We start from the raw sequence: 13036 nt of genomic DNA on the forward strand, positions 1-13036 counted from the left end.
AGATTTATACTTAAGGAGAATTGTGGGGTGAGCAGCAAGACAAGAGTTAGGAGTCGGGTGGTAGTAGTGGTGTGAGGCAGTGTCTTCTGAGCATCTTTCCAGTAACCAGCAGTGACAGGAGAAGACAGCAAGAGAAGGCTGAGAAGAGAGCTGTCTTTCTCCAACCCTCCCATTTCTTCACTCCCCTCACAGGGGAGCGGGGATGGTGCGGTCCAGCCAGCTGTGGAGCTGCTGAGTGATGCTGCGAGACCGTGGGTGCCCGGGGCGGCGACAGCAGAGGGGGGAGCAAACAGCTGGCGGAAGAGCAGGCAGAAACGCTCTCTCTCCCAGCGGCGGCGGCGGCGGCTGCAGCGGCGACTGAAGACGTGGAGAAGGTGAAGAAGGAAAGAGGCGGAGGGCGCGTTCCCCTCCGCTCTATCTCCCCCATCCTTCCACTGTCGTGGTTAAAACTGGGGTACAGACACCCAGACGCTTAGCTGTCGCCGCTCTCTCCACCTCCCTCCTTTCGGTGGTTGCTGCTGGCTGAGCTGCTGGGGCTACTGGACTAAGGAGTAGCAACAGCCCTGGTGGTAGCGGCAGCAGCGCCCTGCGGGAGGGGAGAGATCAGCGGAGCCACTGGCTACATTGACTACACATACTCAGCAAGAGCAGGAAAGCAGCAGCGCGTTGGCTGCTGTTCCTTTACTGCCTGGATGCTAGAGCTTCCCAATCAGCCTGCCACGGGCACCCTAAAGGAGGAGGAAGAAGAGGAGGAAGGATCTGGACATCGGGGATAGGAAGAGGAAGGAGAAGAAAAGCGACAAAGCGCTAGCCATGGCCTCCAACTTTAACGATATCGTCAAGCAGGGCTATGTGAAAATCCGCAGTAGGAAGCTGGGGGTGAGTTATTTTCCTTCATCCTTTTCTTTTCTACCTGCTCTTCTCTTTACCATCTGCCGTCTGCTACTTGTGCAGTTACAGGAGAGGTTTGACCAGCGCGGGCGAAGCAATTGGAGGAGCCGAGAGACTGGGAAGGGGGCGAAGTGGTCGGGGGAAGGGGAGAGCAGTTGCCAAGAGTCCTCTCGGGCTGTCTGCTTGTTGCTTGGCTGGGGTGGGAGCCTAGCTAGCGCTAGTCCTGGCTCTGCAGAAGGGAAGCTCAGCAGCTCGGGTGTGGGTGGCAAGCCAGACCCGGAACCTGCTATCGTTACTTCCTCTTCTTAGAGAAGAGGGACTCTGCTAGTTTGGACCTCCCAGTCTGGAATTTCATGTTAAATAAAATAATTCTTTATTTAGATGTAGAGAGGGATGATGTGCTTGGAGCCTGCCATGGAATGATCAGTGCCATTAATATATGTGATGCATAAACATGCTGATATGTCTTGTGTATTTACCATCAGCCTCTTGTCTTCTTTTCAAGTGAATCCTGAAATGCCCTTTAAGTACACTTCCTCTTTTAGCCCCACTGGGTATTTCAAGTGGAAATGTAGTCTACATGTGTAAACACAGGCATATTACATATATATCACATGTGGATATACACTTATGGCCATATACACACATGTCTATATATATGGAGAGAGAGCGCAATAACAACAAACTTTGTGCTGAAATTCCCTTGGTTCTTTTTAAAGGTACATGTCCCTTGACTTGGAGAAGCAATAAAAATATTGAGGATTTTCAACTAAGAAAGTGATTATGTGGAAAGATTGGAGAGAAGTAATAAGGGCACAGATGAGGGCGGGGGCGGCAAAGGGGAGGGAGTTAGGTGGAAGACAGAAAGATAAGCAAAGGCTAAGAAAGAAGAAAGGAGAAAGAAAATACAGTACTTCAAGGGAATGGATGGAGAAAGAAATAGAATTAATGACAGAGGGAATACATAGAAAAAATACACAGGGACGAGGGCGATGGAGGGACGAGGGCAATGAGGCAGAGAGAAGAAAAGCTAGGCTGGGGGAGACAATGACTGATACCAGTGGAGACAGCAACAGAAGCAGCCTGGAGTCGGCAGGGAGGAACAACCCGACTGTGGAGAAGGGGGTATTTTATAGGAACAGGCGGTTTCGAGATTTCAGCGGTGCGTCTGTGCCTAACAGTTCTGAAACTTCCCACTTCTGAATGAATATCTCCACAACCTTAGTCCAAAATGGCCCAAAGTGTTTATTTCTTTGCTAAATGAATAAACGCGGCAAAGAGGCGGGGAACGAGGCGGGGTTATTTTGTGTTTTATTGCAAAAATAAAGGAAAAATAAAACCAATATTGTTGGCATGGAAGGAAAACACAAAGGCATACTAAGATGGCTTAAGGTTTCTAGGTATATGGGAAAGACTGAAGATTATCTGACACCAAGCGTAGGTTTTCCCCCACCCTATCAGGAGCAGTTCTGTGAGTGTGGCAGGCAAGCAGGTGTGTAGGGGTAGGAGGAAGGAAATGTCTGGCTCAGCTTTTAGCGTTCCCGCTGCTGCATTTGCCAACCGAGGGTTAGGAGGAGTGATTATGCCCCCTTCTGATGTAGATGGTACTGACAACGTTCTGAAGGACACGAGGGGCTGAGCTCTGAACTCCTGAGATATACAGAGAGCTACATAGCAGAACGATTGGGAAAGTATTTTTTTTTAAAGACTTTAAAAAAGCAAAGGGCGATAATAAGATGCTTGTACTTCCTTGAGACCAGAGGAAAAGGGAGAAAAGGAGAAGAGAGAGTTAGGGGAAGAAGGAGAAGCAAGTGAAGGGAGTGTAGAGAAAGGAAGGAGAAACAGAGAGTATGTAGAGAAAGGGAGGGAGAGAGAGAGAGAGAGAGAGAGAGAGAGAGGAAGAGAGAGTGCTTATCGGTTGTAGCCCCTCCCCCCCTTTTAGGAGCTTTTCTAAAGTCAAAGAATGTGCCCTATTCCTTCTCTGACAGATAAGGAAAAGGCCATCTGAAAAGCTACATTCAGACAAGACCTTCAGGAGCTTATCAGCTCTGGATGTAGTACTAATATTTATCACTTGCAAAAGATGTCAGCCTAGTAAGGAACATAGGCTTCTAAAGAAAGGAAAATCATCATCACAAATTGACCTTTGAAACCTTTTGCTGTTTTGGCGGGGATGTTCATCACACATACTCTTCTCCCTTTGGAATTCCAATTATATCTGTCTCTATACATGGTTCATGCTAATGGGTGATTTAAAGTCCCAAAGGGAACCCCAATGTCTGTTGTGTTACTGTCTCAGAGTGCCTGATAATGAGACTATGGAATATTGGCTAAAGAATTAACTTCTAGCATGAAGTGAATCTGTGACATTTGTGAAAGGGAGGGGGATACAGCCATTGTCAAAACATTGCTACCCAAGCAATTCCCACAAACTGCTTTCCAGGTTTTCAGATAGTAAGATGAGTGCTAAAAAATACACCTCCTCAGAAAATGATATCAAAACAAAAATTACTAGGTGCTATCCCTCAGGTTACAGTGCCACTGGTTTCCTATTGATTTTACTTTTAAATAGCAATTATAGTCATCCTATATCTATACATACATATATGTGTGTATGTTATAAAGTGTGTGTGTGTGTGTGTGTGTGTGTGTGTGTATCCCTATGTAGATCAAAATGTAAATCTGGGTCTACACTAATTCTACATTTAACAAAATTTTTGTCAAAGGATAATATACAAAAGTCTTACTAAAATATATGTAGTTATATACATATGTATATTTGTGTACATATAATTTAGGCTACTTAACTTTCCTTTTTCTGCCTTAAGATTCTACTCCAAGAAACATAAACTTGGACAATAGAGAGTTTAGACTGCAAAAGCATTTGCTTTATTTTCTTTCTTAATAATAAATCTGCATGGATCCACCTTGAGTGCCATGGAGAAAAAGAGTCTTTTAAGAAATATTGGAAAATTCTCTACTATTTGTAAAATGAAGATGGAAAAGTTCAACCAGTAGAATCTCAGGAAGATGGTACTATAACCTCAATACATAAGGCAGGAGTGTCAAAAGGTAAAGCTGTGATTAAACAGATAAACTTTTTTTGTAAATATGCATGCATAAAATAGTATAAAGTCTTATATGAGAAGCTACTTATAAAATGCATTATATAATATAAATGTTTAAAATGTATAGCTTATGCAGATTCCTCTCCCTACATACTCAAATTCATTCTATCACAAATACTCATTTTAATTCAAAAGATAAATGTTAATGATTTTCCTTTGGTTCTAAGTTTAAATGTCATTTCCCAAATATTACAGGGATTTTTAATGAACTCTTCAAGTATGCTGCAGTGATTTATGTGACTGAATTGTGGTTAGAGGTGTTTATGATCTCTAAATAAGAATTATAATATTCTCTGAGAAAATAGCTGTAACTCTTGACCCTCAAGACAAATTCCACCTTGGATAGTGTTCAGACGACATTACAGTTTGCTTTATGGTGATCCTAAAGTATTTTTTCTCATAAATTGTGTATTCTTTTTCAATTTTTTAGAAGTGTACTTCTAGAAAATAATTTTTTGTGTCCTTCACAGCAGGTCAGGACTATCAGAGCCCAGGTGGTTAATGCAAGTTTTAATGTTGTACCAGGGCAATAAAGCTTCTCCTACTCTCTAGGCATTGGTCCAGCCCATTACAGAAATTCTTCCACTGCCTTTGCTGTACTCTTTCTCTCTCTCTTTTATGGATGAAAAAGCACTGGCTAGGAATCAAACTAAAGATACTCCAATCTTCTGCAACCTGTAGAGTGGCTGTCCCTCAGCCAGCTGATGAGAGGAAGATAAGTAAAGTGCCAAACATTACAGAAAATGTATAGGTCTGCTTCAAGAGTCAGATTTGCCTGAAGTCTTTGAGTCATAAGCTTGTTTTTATGACCTCTCCCTCAATGGGAGTGTGGATGAGAGACAACAAAGAAGAGCATGGGACTTAGGTTCATGAATAAATTCCCTTCCTTTTGTGAAAACTGATTTTTTTTTGGTAATTTTTTTGTTTAATGAATTCTTAGTTAAGGAATAATGATGTGAATTTGTTAAGGATTTCATCTCCATTTCTTTAAATGCCATAGCTTTATTCCATATATAATAGATAATTACTGCATAAGAAGATGTGTTCTATTTTTTTTAGCATTTAAAAGCTCTGTTATATGCTAATTCTACTGTGAACCCTGAGTTTTTAGATGAAGTTATTATAATTCATAAATTACCATGATTTCTACTCTTCCATTTTTTCAGATGAATAAGAACACTGCTTAAAGAAACATTGATTGCTAGGATTATGAACTTTTTAGCTGTTTACTTGCTTGAATTTACTTAAGCATATTTAAACCATATAAGAAGAGAGGTTTTTTTTTAAAGTTATTATTCTTGAGTAAGGAATGGCAAGGTTTATGCCATGTAAATTTCTCAAAATTCTTGCCTGTGATATAATTCATTCATTTCCTGTCTTTGTGATGCTTATGTCCAACATTAACAATTCAGTGACTTGCAGATTCAGTTGTTTTATACAGGGGTCCATTTTTTTTAAAGTTTCTTCTGATGTTTGGAAGCAAAGATCCTGGAGGGACTTTATTATACTCATTAGTATTAGTCACTTAAAAATAAGAAGCTTAAAAAGTGCATTTGATTATGAAATCCATTACAGTTCAATAAGATTGTAAATTCCTTAAGAGCAGATTCTGTCGTTTATTTTATCACTATATTCCAAATGCCTACCAAGGTCTTTGCATATAATAGGTACTTAAAATGTCTTTTTAAATTGAATTGTTGAATAAAATATAGATTCTTGTTTTAAGAGAGCCTCCATTTTAATATATAAATAAGTTAAATATCAAAATGTTCACAAATACATGAAAGTCATTCCTTTTATCTTTTTTATCTCTTTCATGGGAAGCAGTGGGGCATAGTAGGAAGAGTGTCAGGTGTAGAATCAGAGTCACTGTGTTTATATTATGGTTTTGCTACTTACTAAATGTATGACCCTGGGCAAATAATTTTAACTTTCTGGATAACAATTTGCTTATTCTCAGAGAAAGTTGGACTCAAGGACTTCTATGGTCTCATCCAATATTAAATCTATGATTTAATCCCATAACAATCACTCCAATATAAATTGAATATGTAATTGAATTATTCTCAGAGTATTACTAAGGTTAAATGTACTTTATTGCGTTCTAATTCACCGAAATTACAAAATACATCTATGTTTGTAGATGATATAGATGGCTGAATTCATGTAGGATTTTCCATAAATTTTAACTATAAATTTCATGAGTATATTGAATTAACTGTATCAGTATAGTCAGAGACATTACAGCTATCCCTAATGGTTTGGAATGTTTATGCTTATTTTAGAGTGTTGTAGAAGTTGAGCATTTGTTTAAATCTTCATATATTCACTCAATGACCTAAGATGAAGGTTGCTTAAAAAATACTAGGTGTTGCCTTTTACTTATAGTTATGTACCTGTCTTATAAACTTAAGTCCAGAATGTACCCCCTCAACTAGATAAATATATAGAAAAAATGGAAGTGATAGATGGTTTGTTTTTTTTTTTTAATTGCAGGAATGAAAATTCCATAAGTACTTGCTGCATATTGTATAGGGGATGCCCTTTGAATCTGTACATGCTCCATTATATATGTTAATAATATGGTAAATAAATGGGCATATATATATATATATATATTCAACAATTATTCAAATCAATTAACCATCCATGCCAAGTAGTGGAATAGATAACCCAAGTATAGTTTTTCTGAATGTCACTTTGTATATTAATTTTAAGGTGGTATGTCCAACAATTTCAGAATTCACAAACCTTGTCATAAAATAATAAAGCTACTCAGCGAGAGTTTGACTTGGAATAGCTGGAAAGCCATTGAGATTCTCAAAACTCTTCCATGCTTCCTACTTCACGCTTGATTAAAAGCATTAGCTCAGTCTGTCTTATTCATTGTTTGTCTCTCCTCTGCTTCAAAGCTTTCTTAAGTTACATTGGTGCTTTGTTTCAAAATGCCCCATTCTGTGTGGTAGGAGCTTAGGGGGTATGAAAAAAGAACAAGATATTGAAATGTATCAGTCATTGAATTCTATCACAACCTATTCTTAAATCAAGTTGAAAATGGCAGAGGGATTGTGTGGAGCCTTGGTACACAATGCAGATAATCCCATCAGAGTAATGGAATCAGAGGAGACTCCAGATGGAGGGGGGTGAGGAGTGAGGGGAAAGTGGGTATATATAATATCACATTTGTATGCATCTACTCATGTGATCTTTATAACAATCTAAAGATGTGGGGATGGCAGAGATTACATCTCAGTTTTACATAATAAAAAATTGATACCTATTTCAGGTCTCATTCACCTTGAATCCATCCTTCACACAACTACCAAAATGATTTTCCTTAGGCACAAGTCTGGCCTATGGAATAAACTTAACTGGTTCCTTGTTAAGTATATGATAGAATATGAAAGTCTGTGTTTAGCTTTTAAAGTTCTTCACTCTACCTCTAACCCCCTACTTTCTAATGTTTTTATACATTATTCTCCCTTCCATACCCTACCATCCAACCAAAGGAGTCTTCTTGAACTTCAGTATTTTGCATTCCATATCCTAGTCTTGGTGTTCCCCAAAGGCTATAATTCATTCCTCTTCTTCCTTAATAGAATCCCTTCTTTCATTCTGACAGCAAGGTCTACTTTCTTCATGATCCCCCTTTAGCTGCTAGTACCCCCACACTACTTTCTATTAATTTTGTCTTTAATCTACATATACCTCTCCAATAGAATGTAAACTCCATAAGAACAGGTACTGTTCCATTATTGACCTCGTATCTCTAGTTCACAGAACAATGTCTGTCATCTAACAATTGCTTAATAAATGTTTGCTAATTGATTAATTGATTTATCCAACTAGTCAATGAAATGAAGATAGGCCTCACTATTCTCAGCCCATTACACTACTCTGGCTCTTATAAACAAACACATATTCCATATGATTTGTGTCAATACAAGTATTTTTTTTTGAGGACTCAAAGTGTCTGTGCTCTGGATGTAGGAAGTCTACTAGAGAAGCAACATATCAGAAACTTAGAACTCTATTAGAGGAAGAGTACCGAGAATACTAGAGCTAGTCAGGAAAATTGGGTGTGATTCCTTCCTCACACAGTTATGAGCTTACCATAAAGTCACTTAACTTCTAAAAGTCTTTGTTTCCACACTCCTAAAATGGGGGAAATACTACTTGAACTCCTTCATTATGGTGTTGTTAGGAAAATGTTTTATGAAGTCTAAATCAAAGTACTATAAATATACATGTATACAGCATATACATGCATTATATACACATATATACAGTATATGTTTATAAATAGATGCACACAGAAAAACACTATTTTGTCATTCTGTTCAGGTGGGAAGCTTTCTCCCCTCCAAATCCTGAAAACATTGCTGGGATTCAATGTTAAAAGAAACTGTACTTTCTCACTTTCTCTTTGTTGGGACAAGTGTTGGTTCCTCAAAAATGGATAAGAAATAGGAGAACCTCTCTCAGCCTTTCTTCTTGTAACCACTTGAGACATACTCTTTTCAAAAGGATGTCTTTTGTCTCTATTTAGAATTTACTGTATCTGTAGAAGCATGATTATGTTAAAAAAATTGCTGTAAAACTGACATTCATTAGCCTGTTAACTTGATCTTAAAGGGTTAATAACTGTGAAGAAGCTGAAGGATAGATTATGACATTCCTTTTCCTGAAAATGAAGATTATAAATAAACAAAGTAACTGAAATATGTCCCAACTACCCATTCTTCTTGTTATTAGAATTTATCTACAGGATAATCATACTAAAGTATAATATGTTTGTAAAATTTGTCGTAGACTAATCTAAACCATGTCACTCTTCTCAATTCCAGTATTGCAATATTGTTTGATATTTTATTTTATGGTATAATACCATCAAGGAAATACCTCATTCTAGGTTGTACATCTGACCCAGATGGCCTGCTTTTGAAGTAAATTTGATTGTAATGGAGTGTACTGCTCAGATCAGAATAGGTCACTTAAATGCTGTGGAATAAAACTGAGGAGTTTTTGTTCCCTTCGAATCATTCATATTTGTGTCAAATTAAAATTCTAATGACAGAGTTTTATGCCATACTGGGCACACAGGCTAAAACTTTCTTAGAGGAAAAAGGTTGCCCTTTCTTTCTTGTCTTTTACTATGCTTAGCTTATTGGATTACTTGCATTTTTGAAAAACAAGGTCTCAGAATAAGCCTTAATTGTGTTTATATGAAATAGTATAATTAAAAGTGAATATTGTAATAATTCTTTTGTCTGGTAAAGTATTTCATTTCATTTCAAATGAGTCTCTCATTTATCTATTCTATGTCTCCCATTTCCCAAGCTACCATTGGCAACTTTGACCAAAGAACAAAAGAATTCCATGTAATAGAAATTACAATTGAACTCGTGAATAAAATCTTGTGTTGTGGTTTTCTTTTCCTTATTTCATTTAAAAATAATGAATGGAATTATTTGCTTAGCAGTTCATTTTTTTCTCTGCTGCTATCATCCAAGGAGAATAGTATAACTGTCATTTGAAGTCAATTTGAATAAGGAATAGTAAGTTCTTATTAACTTAAAATTTGTAACTTTTCTCATAAAAAAGTGATCTTCTAAAAATATGGTAATAAATGACTTTCAGTAGTTCAAGCATTCTTGCAAGATGTGCTTCGTATTTTTCCATGTTGCTGTTAGTTGCTTGAAAATGACATGCTTTTTTTCTTGTATTTTAACAAAAAATGAGGAATACATCATAGTATAGTTTAGTTCAGCTTGAGATCTAACAATAAGTGTGTAGCTGGACATACTGAATTAATTTTATTTTAATGTTTAGGCTTCTTTTCAATATATTTGTGCTATGTACATAATCCTAATATGCATACATTTTCCATATAGCTTTAAATTATACAAATTTAGTCCACACTAATCTAGACTGAGATTTCTATTTATTTAAATAAGTTACTTATTTGTTATAAGGAACTTTGACCTCTGACATTCTTTTCAGTTCTAAATTAATGATCCTATGAGCTTATGAACTAGATATTTAATAGATATTCTCCAGTGTTACTGACTCACTCTGGCTCATTCTGAATTAACACAGTCACATTGTTCTTGGCATTTGCTAAAACAGGATTAATAGTTCACTTTCTAATTATAGTGGTGTGTGTGTGTGTGTGTGTATGTGTGTGTGTGTGTGTGTGTAAGAGAGAGACAGAGACTGGGAAAAACTGAGAGACAGAGACAGAAAGAGAGACAGAGACAGAGATAGAGACACACAGAGAGAAACAAAGATGGAGAGACAGTCAACATTTGATGATATTTTATAATACTTTTCCATTGTGAGAATATTTTTATTATACTTCATGAAAACAAGCCTACTACTTTCTTTGCAATTATTCCTGAAGCAAGGAGCAAATATTTAGATCCTCATGGCTTCCATATGTGAAAGCACTGCCATTTATATTGCAACATATCTGTCATTGTGGTTGAAGGGACCAAACTACAATGGACTGGCCAGCCAATAAATACTCTTGCTCAAAAAATGATAATTTGAAACTATCAGTTAGGCCACCAAAAGTGAATTTGAGGTGTTTCTTTATATTAGCAGAGGCATTTGTGATAACTGACATATAAAATGTGAACATTGAATCCTTTTTTTCATTAATGAGCAAGTGATGTCAAAGTTTTCCACTGAGAGGCCAAATAATGAGTGAGTGGGGAAGAGCAGTAGTCATGAGGGCAAAACACCTTGCAATGAAGTCTGGCTATGACACCTAATAGCTATCATGGGCAAGTTGCTTCAGCTTTGTGAATAATAGTTTCCTTATTGGTAACCTGGGGATCATAATTCTTTCCTTGGCTACTTCATAGTCATTGTAAGAAAGGTACTATGTAGATGTTAAAGGTGCTACAGAAATGTGAGCTATTACAACCATACACGAGTGTCTTTGCTATAGCTGTAAACTGAAACTGGATAGGTGAATGAGTAGATAGACTTAGGGGAAAACATGGTTCATTTTTATATTGAGGTTTAGAGATTTGTCATACATATTCCTCATACTCAGAGCTACAAGCATTGACAATCTTGGATTTCTTAGACTTGTGTAATTATTCCTCTTGCTATTTGTATCTGGTCTCAGCATCACAAATAATTGTACAGTTAGAATGTTACACCATTTTCATAGCAAAGATAAAATGGTGTCTACCTAAGTGCTGGTCATATTCTTTTTTTCTTTATTGTTTAAAGTGATCACGATAAAATTGGCAATTTCATTTAATGAGTCACTCTGCTAAAAAAAAGTGTTTTATTTTGCAAGTTTTCATCTGTAAGTTAAATAGATTCTTTTGAAAATGGCTTCCCAATCAAATCATCTGGTATTTGTTTTAAATTGGAAGCCAATTACTTGTTGATATTAATAAAGATAAGGAGAAATAAGACCTTATTATATTAAATAAAACTTTTCTCTGACACACATAAAAATCAAATATTTCACTTTGTTACAAATGTCTATTAGATTGAGGGGAAATAAATTTAAATTTGTTTTCTCAAACTCTTATAAAAACTAATTTTATGATGGTAAAACTAAAATTCCTTAAGAATATTGTTTCATATTTTGTGACTAGCAACTTTCTCAGACCACGTAAGATCAGACCCAGAGGGACCTCAGAAGTTTCTCAGTCCAATTTCTAACGTATATATGAATTCCATCTATAGCATCCACAGCCAACTAGCCTCTGCTTGGGGCTGTCTCTAGAGAAGTATACCATACTTCCATATCCAGTGGCCAATTTTATTTTTAGACAGATCTAATTGTTTAATTTCCCTCTTACCCCCTTTTAGTGAGCTGAAATCTGCATTCCTTGCTCATTGATCTTAATATTGCCCTCTATCCCAGACCAAGGGAAAAAAAAACCCTTTTAACATGAAAACAAAAGTAAACATATTATCTATCATGGTTTCTTTCACCTAAATCATCATGAGGCTAGTTATAGGATGCAATCAAGGGTTTTTACATGTTGATCTTGATATGAATCCCTACTGTTGCATTGCTATTAAAATATTTTAGCTCACTTTAGTTTTCCCCAATACAATTATACTATTCATATTTTTCTTTAATAAATCCATTTCCAATATATGAAACTTCCTCTCATATCATTGCCATGTAATTAGTCTTCCAAGATCACATGATTTTGAGTTAAGTGCTACCAAAACAATACAAAAAGTTATTTCCCTGATTATCTGCAAGAGTTAATTTTAGTGAATCATTTTTTAATTGTAGTATATTCTTCATAGTTATTACATGAAGGGGAGGGTATGCTTAACAGTTAATAGCAGACTTTTATTTTAGGGAGAAAGGCAGCACATACTGTAACCACTATAACAAAACTCACAGAACTTAGTGATACATGCTTCAGATTCAGGTCATGGCTCTGATACTTTGCCACATGGTCTTAGAAATGACCTCTCCAAATCTGTTTCTCTCTTCATCAGATATGAATAATAACACATGTACTATCTAATGGAGTTAATCTGAAGATCAGAGGAAATAATATATGTTAGAGAAGCTTATAATAGCAAAATTCTTCATAACTATCATATGTTTCAGGAGATGTTATTTGACCTATGGGACAAACTAAACATTTAACAAAGGGCCTTTTTTTGGATTCTACTATATTTTGGCAACTTCTTTGATGATTTTCATGACTAGGAAGTTCCCCATAGTTTAAAAAAAGAATTTTTTTCTTGTATGTTATTTATTCTTATATGTTAATTACATATGTAATTAAATATGTAAATTACACTTTAAGTAGCTGGTTAACAACAAGTAATTGAAGATGTTTTTTCTCTAAAGTATACTAACCTATGTATCTTTCCTCACTATTTTATAATCTCATTTTGCCCTTATAACTGGAAACATACCATGCATGCATACATACATATTTACATTTACCTTTAAGATAAAAAGTGTTGTTTATAAATTTGTGTACATTTTCTTTAGTGCTCTAATTTTCACGTGT

The 13036-nt window shown here is 36.2% G+C and overlaps 1 protein-coding gene across 1 annotated transcript in view; it reads left to right on the forward strand.

Annotated features, from left to right (window-relative positions):
* Positions 1-342: 342 nt before the first annotated feature.
* Positions 343-13036, forward strand: part of DOK6 (docking protein 6) — a 622361-nt gene continuing 609667 nt past the window's right edge. The window contains exon 1 of the mRNA XM_027852414.1: positions 343-879. Coding sequence (XP_027708215.1) covers positions 814-879 — 66 coding nt within the window. The 5' untranslated portion in view covers positions 343-813. The remainder of the gene's footprint in view (positions 880-13036) is intronic.

This window comes from Vombatus ursinus, unplaced genomic scaffold (assembly GCF_900497805.2).
Source record: "Vombatus ursinus unplaced genomic scaffold, bare-nosed wombat genome assembly UNPS02009573.1, whole genome shotgun sequence".
Lineage (NCBI taxonomy): Eukaryota > Metazoa > Chordata > Mammalia > Diprotodontia > Vombatidae > Vombatus > Vombatus ursinus.